Source organism: Carassius gibelio, chromosome B23, assembly GCF_023724105.1.
Source record: "Carassius gibelio isolate Cgi1373 ecotype wild population from Czech Republic chromosome B23, carGib1.2-hapl.c, whole genome shotgun sequence".
NCBI lineage: Eukaryota > Metazoa > Chordata > Actinopteri > Cypriniformes > Cyprinidae > Carassius > Carassius gibelio.
The window spans coordinates 26,365,396-26,380,395 of NC_068418.1; the positions used below are offsets into that span (position 1 = coordinate 26,365,396).

Below are 15,000 nucleotides of genomic sequence, written 5' to 3' on the forward strand. Positions count from 1 at the left end.
TTAATAAAGACCTTGATGAATACAGAGAAAATAGTAGAACACTTCAACAGAAGCTTGGATGTCCTTCATGTACTGTTCCATTCTTCTTGTGTTGAGTACGAGGACAGCGCATCTTAAGAGTGACTCATTCTGCGTTCATATGAACAATGCATCTGTACATTCAGTATCCTGAAACTCAATAAATGAAAACTTCACGGACTTTTGCGTCTATTAATGTTACGAGGATAGCATCCTCAGGAACCAGAGAGAGGATGTGGTGCAGAAGCTGTGGCTTAACAAGGTAAAATACATCAAATAAAACCTACAAAATAACCTTTAGGGAACACTGTATAGGTTCTCTTTAGGCTATAACAAAAACAGAAACATTACTAATGTTTTGGAAAGGTTTGTTTATGTTTGTAATACCTAAAGTATAACCATTAGAGAAAATTTTGTAGGCTATAAACTGTCTATTACAACAACCTGTTCTGGAAGGTTTTGTTAGTGTACCCACACAAAGACATTTTGGTCAGGTATATTTAATGTTCATCCAGTTTCACTTTGTTTTCTTTGTTTGACTACTTAAAAGGGAATATAGGGAAATATAACTTAATTAATTTGTGTTTCCTGCTAGCTAAATTTCACACACATAAACAAAAATCTGTCTCAAACACCTCATGAGTCAAAGTTGATCTGGAAAAGTATATGGAAAATATCTGAAGCTTAGTTAATCTAAAAACAGTGAAAACTGCATCTCTGTTCATCGTTAAGTTGTAGATTTATTACTTTTTTCTTTAGCTTTCTTAAGGGATTTGTATCTGTGCATACTTTCTTTCTTTCACCTTTTTACAGCTGCACTGCCTTAATGGTTTAATGTTTTTGTACTGTTTAAGAAAAAAAGAAAGAAATCAGGAAAAAAAGATTCACAATACACTCTCCGAGGTCTCGATCTGAAACAAAATATTTGTGATCCGCGCTCCAAAGCTCCGATCTGAATCAAATGATTCGTGAAACACACTCCAAACTTCTGATCTGAATCAAATGATTCGTGAAACACACTCCAAACTTCTGATCTGAATCAAATGATTCGTGAAACACACTCCAAACTTCTGATCTGAATCAAATGATTCGTGAAATACGCTCCAAACTTCTGATCTGAATCAAATGATTCGTGAAACACGCTCCAAACTTCTGATCTGAATCAAATGATTCGTGAAACACACTCCAAACTTCTGATCTGAATCAAATGATTCGTGAAACACGCTCCAAACTTCTGATCTGAATCAAATGATTCGTGAAACACGCTCCAAACTTCTGATCTGAATCAAATGATTCGTGAAACACGCTCCAAACTTCTGATCTGAATCAAATGATTCGTGAAACACGCTCCAAACTTCTGATCTGAATCAAATGATTCGTGAAACACGCTCCAAACTTCTGATCTGAATCAAATGATTCGTGAAACACACTCCAAACTTCTGATCTGAATCAAATGATTCGTGAAACACGCTCCAAACTTCTGATCTGAATCAAATGATTCGTGAAACACACTCCAAACTTCTGATCTGAATCAAATGATTCGTGAAACACACTCCAAACTTCTGATCTGAATCAAATGATTCGTGAAACACACTCCAAACTTCCGATCTGAATCAAATGATTCGTGAAACACACTCCAAACTTCCGATCTGAATCAAATGATTCGTGAAACACACTCCAAACTTCTGATCTGAATCAAATGATTTGCAATCTGCGCTTCAAAATCCGATCTAATTCAAACAATTCACGATACATACTTTGAAGTCCCAGTTTGAATCTAATGATTCACTATATGTGACTTGATTGAAGCGAATCGAAACAGAATCACTTTGCAATGAAATGGTTTGATTCAGAGTTTCGAAAGGATCACTGCATGTTTTTTAAAATCATCAAGTGGTCAAATTTTTAAAATGGATAGCTCTTATGAACTGGATTTTGCTGCTGATTTTTTTTTAACTGAATGATCAAAGTCACAAAGTTGAATTTGAATCGGAGGGGTTCCAGCTTAAAGGGGTCATATGATATTCACAAATATCTCAATTATGATTTAGTTGTGTTGTAGGCACTAAAACAGTCCAATACTTTGTAGTCAATTACATTAAGGAGCTTAATTCCCCTATATTTGAAATAGTTTGAGCTGTAGTTTAGTTGGTGAAAGTTCAATTAAAAATCAGTTGAAAGCATCCAGTCTCTCAGACCATTGAAGGGCATGTTGAATTTATTCATCAGTATATATTGTAATAACTATATATAAAATTATTGTTGTATCTGATTTTTTATTAATCTATATAGAGTGATAGTCAATGTAAAAAGAGCAAATGGGAGATGCAGCTAGAACACCAATTCTTCATGCAGTACAGTAACAAAAGTTCAAATGCAAGTACTTTTATTGAGTTTCACTAGATTCATTACACAAATAGTCATATTCCAATATTAACAAGTCAAAGTGGAATGTTGTCTCTTTGCATTTTCCCTCAAAAAAAGTAAATCATAAAAAAACAGAAACAGAAAAATTCCCCTCTAAGGGCTCATGAAGCGGATACATTGAGTGAAAAAAATTAACAAGTGCTTAGCTATACAACATCTTATTTACAACAACGTATTTTAATACAGTATATATAAAAAGTCCTGATATCTTTCTCTTTCTGCTCTCTCTTGCGCAAACCTCCCGAGAGCACATGCACACTACCTAGTGCACTACCCTAGCAATACCCAAGGCAGGGCTTACAGTTGATGTCAAAAGTTTACACCCCCTTTCAGCATCTGCAAAATGTTAATTTTACCAAAATAAGAGGGATCATACAAAATGCATGCTATAGTTTATTTAGTACTGACCTCAATAAGATAATTCACATAAAAGATGTATAGTTTACAAGGGAAAATAATAGTTTGACTTATAAAAAGATCCCGTTCAAAAGTTTTCATCCCCTTGACTCTTCATACTGTGTTGTTAGCTGAATGATCCACAGCTGTTTTTTTTTGTTTTGTTTGTTAGGTGATAGTTCATGAGTCTTTTGTTTGTCCCGAACAGTTAAACTGCCTGCTGTTCTTCAGAAAAATCCTTCAGCTCCCACTAATTCTTTGGTTTTCCAGCATTTTTGTGTATTTGAACCCTTTCTATCAATGACTGTATGATTTAAGGATCCATCTTTTCAGACTGAGGACAACTGAAGGACCCATATGCAGCAATTACAGAAGCTTCAAACGCTCACTGATGCTGCAGAAGGAAAAACCATGCATTAAAAGCTGGGGTGTGAAAACTTTTGATCAGAATGGAGATGTGTAGCTGTTTTTCTTGTTTTGTTTACATTTCATATGTTTTTCATTTAGTACTGCCCTTCAGAGGCTACAGAAGATAGCTTCAAGAAGATTAAGTTACATTTACTGTGATCTAAATGCATGGGATCTAAATGCATTCTATTCTCTTGTGGACTGCGTGTAAACATCTTTTGTGTGAAATATCTTATTTAAGTCAGTACTAAATAAACAATAACAGGGATTTTGTATAATCCCTCTTATTTTGGTAGAATAATACACATTTTGCAGATTCTGAAACGAGGGTGTAAACTTTTGACCTAAACTTTAGTGATTTGGTGTCCCTAAGCAGATTTCAGGTATATGGGTCCCTAACACTATGTGCTCTTTTACGCCTAACCCATATTTTGCTCGCATTCTCTCCTATAGTTTATATTTATTTACCCCTTTTACAACTTAAGTAAATAATTTAGTCCATCCGATGCTCTTCTAAAGCCATATTTGGCCTACCTTTTTTCTTTTGGATCACAAATGAAAAATGCTTTCAATTATGAATTGTAGCCTTCTTCAATCATTTTACAAAAAGGTTTCAAATGTCATAAAATTATCCCATGCACCTCATTCCGTATTCCAAGTGTTCTGAAGGCATATGCTATAGAAACAAATTGAAAATGCAATCTAATATTAAGTGGAAAATCTCCTTTGCATTTGTCTATTTGTATGATTATCTTGCTTATTGGTTAAGTATGCCGTAAGACGGACAAGCGAAATATCTGTTTGTTTGTTTCTCCATATGAACACAATCCTTCCATTTATATTAAAATATAAATATGTGAACAATTTAGACTGAATAAATGGTGCTAACAGCAACTTTACAGTCAGACTGATGTGTTTAAATATACAAATAGGCTACAAAGTGTTTAAAAGTACAAATAAAACACTAATACATGTATTAATCCATAACAAAAACATGTAACAGAAATACAACCCAGCTAACAGGGAATGATCTCAGAACTTTAGCTAACTTTCAGGTTTTCTCAAAGTTACGAATTAACATTCTTGTAGTTATGTGGTTTTAAAAAACATTCTGAAATTTTAGGACAAAATACATTATTTATACATTGTTTTCTGTTTTCACATTTCAGATGGACTTTCCTCTTACATTTTTAAACATTTTTAGCTAACGGGGAACATTCTCACAAATGTTTTTTAAAAGTTATAAAAAAAAAAAGGACAAATCGTTTTTAATTTTAAGCAGACGTTTTCTATAACTTCATTAATATTTCGTAAACTTTCTCATAATGCTACAAGAAAACAACCTTCTCGTAATGTTCTTCGAATCTTAGTTCCCTTTAATTATTATTTATTATTTTAAATAACATTCCAATCTTGACATTTTGACATTCTTAGAATATGTAAAAAAATATATATATATAACTTTCAAATTACTTTTATACTTCAGGTGAAAATACTGTTAGCAGAATGTTTTTGTAGTCTTTAAATAACGTTAATCATAATTAAAACTGAACTGGACATTTTAACATTGATAGAATATTAAAAATAAATGTTTAAATAACATATTTAAGGTGAAAATAAAGTTAGTAGAAAGTTGTAAGAAACATTTCAAAACAATGTTCCCATAACGTTTTTAGAACCTAAATCCATTACTTTAAATTGTGTTTAAATATTCAAAAGTAACATTCCCACTTCCGAGAAAAAAACAGGCTTTTGTTTTTTTGTAAATATTTAAAATCTGGACGTTTAGAGAGCATTTAAATTTTCGTAAGTTTTCGCAACTTAAAGCTGCAGTCCCTAACTTGTTTTTTTTTTTTTTTTTTTAAAAATTATAAAAAAATCTATTTTTGAGCAAGTACATAAGCACCCAGTCTCTGTACCTTAGCCCGATTCACAAAGGTTATCTTATAATAATGTTTTCTAATTTGAATTTGCCTGGGATTACACACATTTATATTTCAAAGAGAACCGGTTATAAAGGAAGAATAATTTGCTTTTTGGGTAAAAATAATTTCTTTATATGAAATTCGAATTGTATGACCAAATCTACATGTAACGCTAATACACACTACACGCAATGCTGATGGTAACATGAAAAGTTTTATAACAAAGTATAGTAATAATAATAATTTACATGGTTTGAAGTAATATGAGCATTAGATTTAATCACCACTGTAGCGTAATGTATCTTAAAGCTTTTTTTAGTCAGTTGGTCAGAACAAAAGTGGCAGACTTATAACTTACTCGTTCATATGACAATATCCAGTGAAAATGCTTATTTGGGTCATATATTCCAAGACGTAGATCTGTGATTCTGAAGTACAGTTAATATCCACTCAAAACATTACATTCATCCGTGCTGGAGCCATGCCGGAGCACAACTCACGCAAAGAAGATGATTCTGCAAATAACTGCAATTGCAGGTTTCAAAGAGAGATGGCGACAAAGAGACAAAACATACAGACTGCAGCTTTTATGTAAATGTTAGCAAACCGTTCTTAGAACATGTGTGTGTTAGCTGGGAGTCCTGTGTAGTGTTGGTGATATTATACGTGCATGATGAGACAGATGCTCATATTTCCGTGCACTCGAGCACGTCGCAGCTCATGGGCCCGTGGCTGGAGCAGACGCTGCCGTTTCTCTGACCGTTGGCGAGGCTGGGCTCGAGGCCGATGGTGACGCGGCTGGTCTCGGTGATGGACGAGTTTGTGTGGTAGTTACTGTGAAAGTCATTGGTCACCAGACGCCGGCGCTTCCGCTGACCACGATACTGCGCAAACTTACGCCGCAGCGCCGACTGCACCTGCGCAAACATGCATCTTCATTTCATTTTCCAAAGCCAATTGGGTCCTGATACACACACACACACACACACACACATATACAGTATATATACATATATATATGACCCTTGACCACAAAAGCAGTCTTAAGTCGCTGGGGTGTATTTGTAGCAATAGCCAACAATACACTGTATGAGTCAAAATTATAGATTTTTCTTTTATGCCAAAAATCATTAGGATATTAAATAAAGATCATGTTACATGAAGATATTTTGTAAACAGACAAATTTAAAGGTTGTCAATATTTATATTTTTTTGCACCCTCAGATTCAAATAGTTGTATCTCAGCCAAGACTTTTTAATTGCATTAAATTGTATTCAATTGTACATTTTAAACCCTTAATTTTAATAATGCACGATAATAATAATAATAATAGTAATAATAATGAAGTTCAAAATTCATGTTAATATTACTTTAATATTATTTAATTTAATATTCATCTAAAGATTAACAAGGTTGATTAATGAGGTATTAATTATTAATTAATGAAATAATTAAGTCATACTTCTCCATTGCAGAAGCAGAAGATTACGGCCACCAGGAGACCCTGCAGAAAACACAAACTCTCAGTAAAACACACCGTAAGACCAGCTTATTATTACTAACTAACTATCTAAAATCAAAACCATTAGAAAGATTTTTGGAATTTGAAATAAAATTAACTTTAACTGAATATGAAAGACCATCAAATTGGAAAGTGCCATTGAATACACAAATAAAAAAAGGTAATTGAAACTTTTTTCCATCCCTCACTTCTGACTCTTTTCTCACAATTATGCTTCTATATACAAGTTGTAAAAATGTAAGTATGTAAAGAGAATTGTGAGATAAGCCATATATCACATATATTATTGCCTATTTTGCTGAAATTTCATTGCAAAATAAAGGTGCTTTTAAAGGTTCTTCGCAGGAATTCAATAGAAGAACCATTTTTGTTTCCACAAAGAAGCATTCAGTCAAAGGTTCTTTAAAGAAGCATCTCTTTTTTACCTTTATTTTAATCTGAAGAACATTATTTTGCCAAAAAGCGTTCATGAAAGATAAAGGTTCTCCAGATGCTAAAGGTTCTTTATCGAATCATTTACACAAAAAAAGGGTTGTTCTATGGCATCATGAAGCACCTTTATTATTAAGAGCGTACTCAGTTTTTTGTCTTTGTGCAACATCGGGGCGTGCTCCTAATGAGACGACGCATGCTGACCGGGGGCGTTTATTTCATTAGCTACAGAAACAAAACACCTTACGGGCTGATTTTACATATCTGTGATGCATGTTTGTAGTTCATGCAAGTTCATCACCTGGAAATGGTTGAAGATGTTCATGAAGAACTCGTAGACGGCTCGAGAGACATGTCCGCTGGGCTCCATAGGCACCAGGATGAACTGAGCGCCCAGCAGAGGAACCAGGATGATGGTGGCACGAACAGCCTTCATGTAGAAGTTAGTTTTGATGCAGTGAGTGACCCGCAGTTTGGTGATCAACACCCGCACGATGTTCAGCAGGAAGAACAGGTTCACCTGTCGGGTGAAGAGAGAGGTCAGTATGAGAGGAAATGCATTACAAGCAACACCACTTACTGTATAACCTGATTACGTTTTCAAATACACAAGCAGTCAAACACTTTTGAACAGAAAGAAGTCTCTTCTGCTCACCAGGCCTGCATTTATTTGATCTAAACAACAGCAAACACAGTAAAAATTTGAAATATTTTACTATTTAAAATAACTTCTTACTATTTGAATATATTTTAAAATGTATATATATATATGGAGGTTATAGAAACTATTACTTTTATTTAGCAAGGATGTATTAAATTGATCAAAAGTGATAAAGACAATGCGCATCTCGTCAGTAAAGCCGGTTCTCTAATCAGCAGTTAATTTCATCAGGTGCGTGAACCTATGTTCATACAACCATGCCAATAAACGCTGAAAATGAACGTGGATTTGCGCATCTTCTCAGTTAACAACGGCTCTGTGTAGTAACAGCTGCTCTATGTGAAATCACGCACCTGATGGAATTAACCGTTGATTACAGAACAGGTGTACTGACGAGAAGCGCATAACGATCGGAGCACCCCTATTATTTTGAATATGTTCAATGGAAGGAAAATAATAAATAACCTACGGGACACATCAAGCTCGTTGCGAAGCGACAGAGTGACATGAACGAGCAGCCCCACAAGCAGCAAAAACTTCCATTTTAACATAAAGTACTACCAACATCTAAATCCGAGATAAATAAGCTTGTTGCCTCGTATGTAGTAGAAGAAATGTTACCTCTTTCTTCCGTCGAATCGCTGTCTTTCAGAAAGATACTCTGCAAAATACCGATAGCAGGGACAGACCAGCCTAGTAATATAACTAGTTATATAACTAGTTACTTTCTCCAGGGAGTAATAAAGTAAAGTAAGACATTACTATTTTTGAGAGTAATATGTAATATGTAACTAGCCCCAACACTGGTTAGAAAAGAATTCTATTTCAGATAAATGCTTTTATGTTGAAATTTCTATTCATCAAAGAAACAAGAAAAAAATTCAACATTCAACATGATAATAATAATAATACATGTTTCTTGAGCAGAAAATCATCATATTTTCATGATTTCTAAAGATCATGTGACACTGAAGACTGGAGGAATGGTGCTGAAAATACAGCGGAGCATCACAGAAATACATTACACTTTAACACAGATTCACTTAGAAATTAGTTATTTTAAATAGTAAAAAATATTAAATTTTTTTACTGTATTTTGGATCAAATAAATGCTGACACAGAAGAGAATTCTTTAAAATACTAAAAATCTTACCGTTCAAAAACTTTTGACTGGTAGTGTAACAAGTAAAGTACCAAATTACTCTTAAATGTAATTTTTGTATTTTTTATTTATTTTTTTGCGTGTGATGATGATGATGAAGCTCACCAGCAGAGCGACTTGTACGGGGCTGTTTGTGATGTACAGCAGCTTTGAATTTATGATCCAACACCTGGAGTAAACGTCAAATATTAGGCATTTCAGGAATAACAAGAGAACATTTTCATCTTTAGAGTGAAATCCAGAAGTGTGATGTTTACCTGTCATCGTGCAAGTGCAGACGCGCTACAGCATACAGGACTGCAGGGATCACTGGGAAACCTGGAAAAAACAGACAACAAATCTTTCATTTCTTGAACATTAGATTATGAAGGCAACAGAAGACTATATGATATTATAAGATATATGCTGTGGGTGGCACAAACCCCAGCCGAGGACGTAATACCAGCCCAGCTGCTGTTCTCCCGTGAACACGGCCACGATGATGAGCGTGTGCAGGTAGATCCCTTCACACAGCATCCAGAAATAGTTGGAGCAGGAGGTGTACTGCATGATACTAGCCAGCAGCTTACAGCCGATCTGAGACTGAACATCAACACTGTTAAAAACAACTGATGTACTCCACTTCATAATATACTAACTGTATATAAGAGCACAAGAGCGACTCATCCAGGAGGTCATAGAAAAACCCAGAACAAGATATAAAGAACTGCAGGCCTCACTCGCCTCAACTGAGATCAGTGTTCATGATTCAACAATAAGAAAGAGACTAGTCGTTGACCGATATATCGGCCGATATTTGGCATTTTTCAAATATTGGCAGAGGAATACGTTTTTCTACGTGGCCGATATGTTTGGGGTGGTTATTTTGACGGCACTTATGTATTTATATAATTTTAACAAATCTTTGAATGACTAATGCAACATTTAATTTCATAAACCTTACAGACTTAGTCAAATCCGTGTGAATCGAATGCTTTAACTTTAAACTTGTCATCTAAAGTTTGTTTTGTTTATACATAATTTTTTAATCCATTGTCAAATGATTACACTTTTCTTAAGTATTACAAAAAAATTGTATTGGCTTTATATTGGCTATTATGCCCCTTGCTTCCCAAGATATCAAGGCATCGGCTGTTAAAAAACCCAATATCGGTTGACCACTAAAAGAGACTAGGTGAAAACAGGATCAATGGGAGAGGTCCAAGGAAAAAGCTACTGCTGACCAAAAATAACACAAAGGCTCTTCTCACATTTGCCACAAAATATCTTGATTATAACCAAGACTATTCAATGGATTGATCAGTTATTAGATTAAGGGGGCAATTACTTTTTCACGTAGGGCCAGTCAGGTTTGGACAGCTTTTTCCCTTTAATAAATGAAAACATTATTTGAAAACTGCATTTTGTGTTTACTCAGGTTATCTTTGTGTTATATGCAAATTTGTTTGATGATCTGAATCATTCAAGTGTGACTATGTGAATATGCAAAAAACGGAAGGGGGTGAAAACATTTTCACACCACTGTGTATATATATATATATATAAGTATACATACATACATAAATACACACAAAAAGTCTTTATTATATTATCATATATCATTACATCATATAGAAGTCATTTATACTGTTTACTAGACAGCTGAATCAAATAATTGGTTCCAAAATCAGAATGAGATTTATTGCCAAGCATTTTTACACACACACATATGCAAGGAATTATGACGACAGATTATTAAATCAGATAATGTATATTTATATACATTTATTTTGTAATTGAACAAAAGCAAATGGATGAAATATGAAGTTATTATAATATTTAACCTTAAGATGACTTTTAAATATTATATTATGTAGGAAACACATTATATAATATATATATATATATATATATATATATATATATATATATATATATATATATATATATATATACGTTACTATTATTTCAGTATCATTGATATACTATTATAATTTTTGTTAATATTTTGAATTACATTTTTTTTCAGTTTTTACTTTAATTTTAGCAAATGTTTTAGTGTATTTAAATGCATGAGTACAAGTTTTTGTTGTTTTGTGAATATGTCCATATAGTTTTACTAGTTATAGTTCACTTAGTTTGAGTTATTTTGGTACTTCGTTAAACTAAAAAAAATGAAACGCTGAAAAGAAAACTGAAGTAAAATAGGTAGATTTTTGGTATTTAATTTTATTTCAAATAACAAATATATATATATATATATAAAGGTTTTAGTAAAGATCTAAAAATATGTATGATTTTTTTACAAAACTTAAGTAAATTAAGTTTTGTAGTTTTGCTAATATGTCTATGCAGATTTTGTACATTTTTATTAATTCGTTTTGGTTTGCATATATATATATATATATATATATATATATATATATATATATATATATATATATATATATATATATATATATATATATATATAAACTTTTTAACAAAGCAGATTTGATTTAAATAGCATATATACATTATGTTATGTTTGTAATGATTTTTCCTATTATTCTTTTTTGCGGCAGTACAGTAAATTGTAGAGTAAGTTACAGTAAGTGTTTATGAGAGACAGCTCATGATGCTCATATATATATACTCATATATAAGTATATTCAAAAACTAAACAAATCGTGCCTAAAAAGTGCACGCATCTAGGCTAATGTAAAGTTACATGATGAAGTCATACTAGTGTGCGTGTGCATTTTGAGTTTGTTCTTTCACTGCATTATTCGGTGTATTCAAATGCATGTATGAATGAGAGTGATCTGCTCACCTGGTTATGTTCGTGGATGTTTCGACGTGGAAAGCAGTTCGGAATGGAAATATTGATATTTTATTTGTTAACAACATACTTTTCGTACCTTAAGATCAGTAAATGTTATGAAATTAGAGAACTAAGCCAATAGAAGCGCTGGGAGTGTCATTTGATTTGGATGGGAACTTCAGATTGTGAATCATTTGAGTCAGTTCAGGAGTTCAGAGCATGATTCATTTGAGTCAGTTTGGGAGTTCGGAGCGTGATTCATTTGAGTCAGTTTGGGAGTTCGGAGCGGGATCGCAAATCATTTGAGTCAGTTTGGGGATCGCAAATTTTTTGAATCAGTTCGGGAGTTCGGAGCGGGATCGCGAATCATTTGAGTCGATTCGGGGATCACAAATCATTTGAATCAGTTCGGGAGTTCGTAGCAGGATCGCGAATCATTTGACTCAGTTTGGGGATCGCGAATCATTTAAATCAGTTCGTAGCAGGATCGCGAATCATTTGAGTCAATTCGGGAGTACGGAGCGGGTTCGCAAATCATTTGAATCAGTTTGGGGATCGCGAATCATTTGAGTCAGTTTGGGGATCGCGAATCATTTGAGTCAGTTTGGGGATTGCGAATCATTTGAGTCAATTCGGGAGTTCGGAGTGGTTTCGTGGATCTTTTGAATCAATTCGAGAGCTCAGGCAATGATTCAGGTAGAAAATTAAATTAGACACATCTAAATTTTTCAGGTCGCAGCAAGTGCACCGTTTGTCATGCACATCCTTTCCCGGAACAATACTGAAAGCTAAGCCAAGATGGAGAAACAGCTGTACAAGGATAGCCATTTTTTAAATGAATCTATTAGCAGAGCTACGGCAAGGGATGTTAGGACTGGAAATCCATTTATTTTTTGCTGAAACTTCTGCGTCTTCATGGAGAGCGGGTCATGGTTGCCTTGCAACAGCAGACGCCACTGGAGCGCGAGCGTAGAGTGCAGGCTACAGATTGCTTTGGAGAAAAGGAGAAAGCGGCGTGCCTAGCGTTTTCCACACGTTTTCACTCGCGACATCATGCAAATCTGGTTTTGTTTGGTACTACAGCCCTAGTATCAAGTATATCTGCACCTACCGAATCCATGGGGTTCTCTGGTCTCTGATCTCTGACGATGTAGAACCAGGCGATGGTGGCGATCGAGTTCAGGATGAAGGAGGTGAACATGTTTTTATGAAGAGTGATCCGCTGGCAGCTCAAACACCTGCACAAACAGCAGCCATTCACTCACACTGCCAGCCCAAACCCTCTCAAACACTCAGATTTCAGTGTTTCTAAAGAGTTCTCTTCTGCTCAGTGTATAACGTTACAAAAGCTTTCTATTGGAGATAAATGCTGAAAAATTAAAAATGTACTCGACTTCAAAATTAAATACATAATAATAATAAAAATGGTTCAATTATCAAAATTCAAAATCAAAAAATTTTAGTAATAATTAACAATAAAAAAATAATGACTAATTGGATGAAATTGTTAAATGTAATAGCAATTTAATAAAAAGGTTAACAAAATTTTTTTTAGCAGCAAATCATTCTGAAGATCATGTGACACTGAAGACTGATGCTGAAAATACAGCGGAGCATCACAGAAATAAATTACACTTTAATAGATATTCACATAGAAAATAATTATTTTAAAAATAAAAATATTTAAAAATTTTACTGCTTTTGCTTTATTTTGGATCAAATAAATGCTGAGCAGAAAAGTCTTCTTTAAAGAGTCACATAAAGCCATGTGTTCTGCTCTACTGATCACACACTGAGAGAAACATCATCAGTCTTCAGGACGTACTTGAAGTGTGAGAAGATGCAGATGGAGATGGACAGCGATATGATGGACAGCCCGTGTCCCACCATCACCAGATAGTAATTCACCAGGATGAACTGCACACACACACACACACGTCAGGGCAGGCAGGATTGTGAATCATTGCTTTAATGTGTAAAAGTGAAGCTCTGACCTCTCGTTTATGGTGAGTGTCCGCTGAGCACTGCGTGTAGTTGGTCCACAGGCGGTTGCTGACCGGATGATGAAACCACTGACCGTCCGAGTCACACACTTTGCTCACTTTCTCTGACCAGAAACATCACACTCTTCATTTGGGAAATATTCTTTTGTTTTTCTTCTAGATTCTTGTGGATTCTTTTTTATTATTATTTATTTCTGTTTTAATGGTTACATTAAGTGTTGTTAATCTTACGCATGTGTAATTAATTTAAATCCTGATGTAATTTAACAACGACTAATTAAAAGTTAAATAATTCTAAAAAATTTAAATAAAATAAAAAAGTTAAAAAAAAGTTAAATAATTATATTTTAATGGTTAACTTAAGTGCTATTCATCCAAAAGCGTGGTACATTAATTGAAATCATTAAACAATTTAACAACTACAAGTTTAATTGTGTAAATATATTTTTAATTTTCACTTTACAGGTTAAATTAAGTGTTCATAAACAAAAAAAGCATATTTCATTAGTTGGAATCATGAAACTAATACAATTTATTAACACTTTATTACAATAGTTTTTTTATTTATTAAATTTTAATGGTTAAATTAAGTGCTAATAATAAAAAATTAACTGAAATCTTGACACAAGTTAATAAAACTAATTTCAAGTTTGATTTGAGTAATAAAAAAACTAATGAATGAATTTCATTTTTAGGGCCCTAGAAATACAAAATAATTTTTTCCCCAAATTACATTTTAATTTTTGCATTTTATTTATTCACAAATTCAGGTTTACTTTTCTACTTAAATGGTTAAATTGAGTGTCAGTAAACAAAACACAAAAAGCATGTTTCATCAAGAAACTAATACAATCTATAAGCAATTTATTAAAAAGTTCATTTGAATTCCGTTTTAACTGTTAAAGCTGCAGTAGGTAACTTTTGTAAAAATATATTTTTTACATATTTGTTAAACCTGTCATTATGTCCTGACAGTAGAATATGAGACAGATAATCTGTGAATAAATCAAGCTCCTCTGGCTCCTCCCAGTGTCCTATTGCCATTTGCAGAAATACATTGCTCCCGGTAAAAAACAACCAATCAGAGCTGCGGTCCGTAACTTTGTTTGTGTTCAAAATGTAGAAAAATGTATATAATAAGCGAGTACACCATGAATCCATTTTCCAAACCGTGTTTTTATCTTGTCCTGAATCACTAGGGTGCACCTATAATAAGTGTTTATATTCAGACTATTTTAGATTGCTTCGGGGGTACCGCGGCGG

General features: G+C 33.6%; 1 protein-coding gene across 1 annotated transcript in view; it reads right to left on the reverse strand.

Annotated features, from left to right (window-relative positions):
• Nucleotides 1–2,387: 2,387 nt before the first annotated feature.
• Nucleotides 2,388–15,000, reverse strand: part of LOC128012010 (calcitonin gene-related peptide type 1 receptor) — a 26,903-nt gene continuing 14,290 nt past the window's right edge. Inside the window, exons 5-13 of the mRNA XM_052594914.1 lie at nt 13,729–13,841; nt 13,560–13,651; nt 12,846–12,972; nt 9,375–9,534; nt 9,210–9,270; nt 9,058–9,121; nt 7,431–7,649; nt 6,638–6,679; nt 2,388–6,091 (exon numbers count right to left, since the gene is read on the reverse strand). Coding sequence (XP_052450874.1) covers nt 5,861–6,091; nt 6,638–6,679; nt 7,431–7,649; nt 9,058–9,121; nt 9,210–9,270; nt 9,375–9,534; nt 12,846–12,972; nt 13,560–13,651; nt 13,729–13,841 — 1,109 coding nt within the window. The 3' untranslated portion in view covers nt 2,388–5,860. The remainder of the gene's footprint in view (nt 6,092–6,637; nt 6,680–7,430; nt 7,650–9,057; nt 9,122–9,209; nt 9,271–9,374; nt 9,535–12,845; nt 12,973–13,559; nt 13,652–13,728; nt 13,842–15,000) is intronic.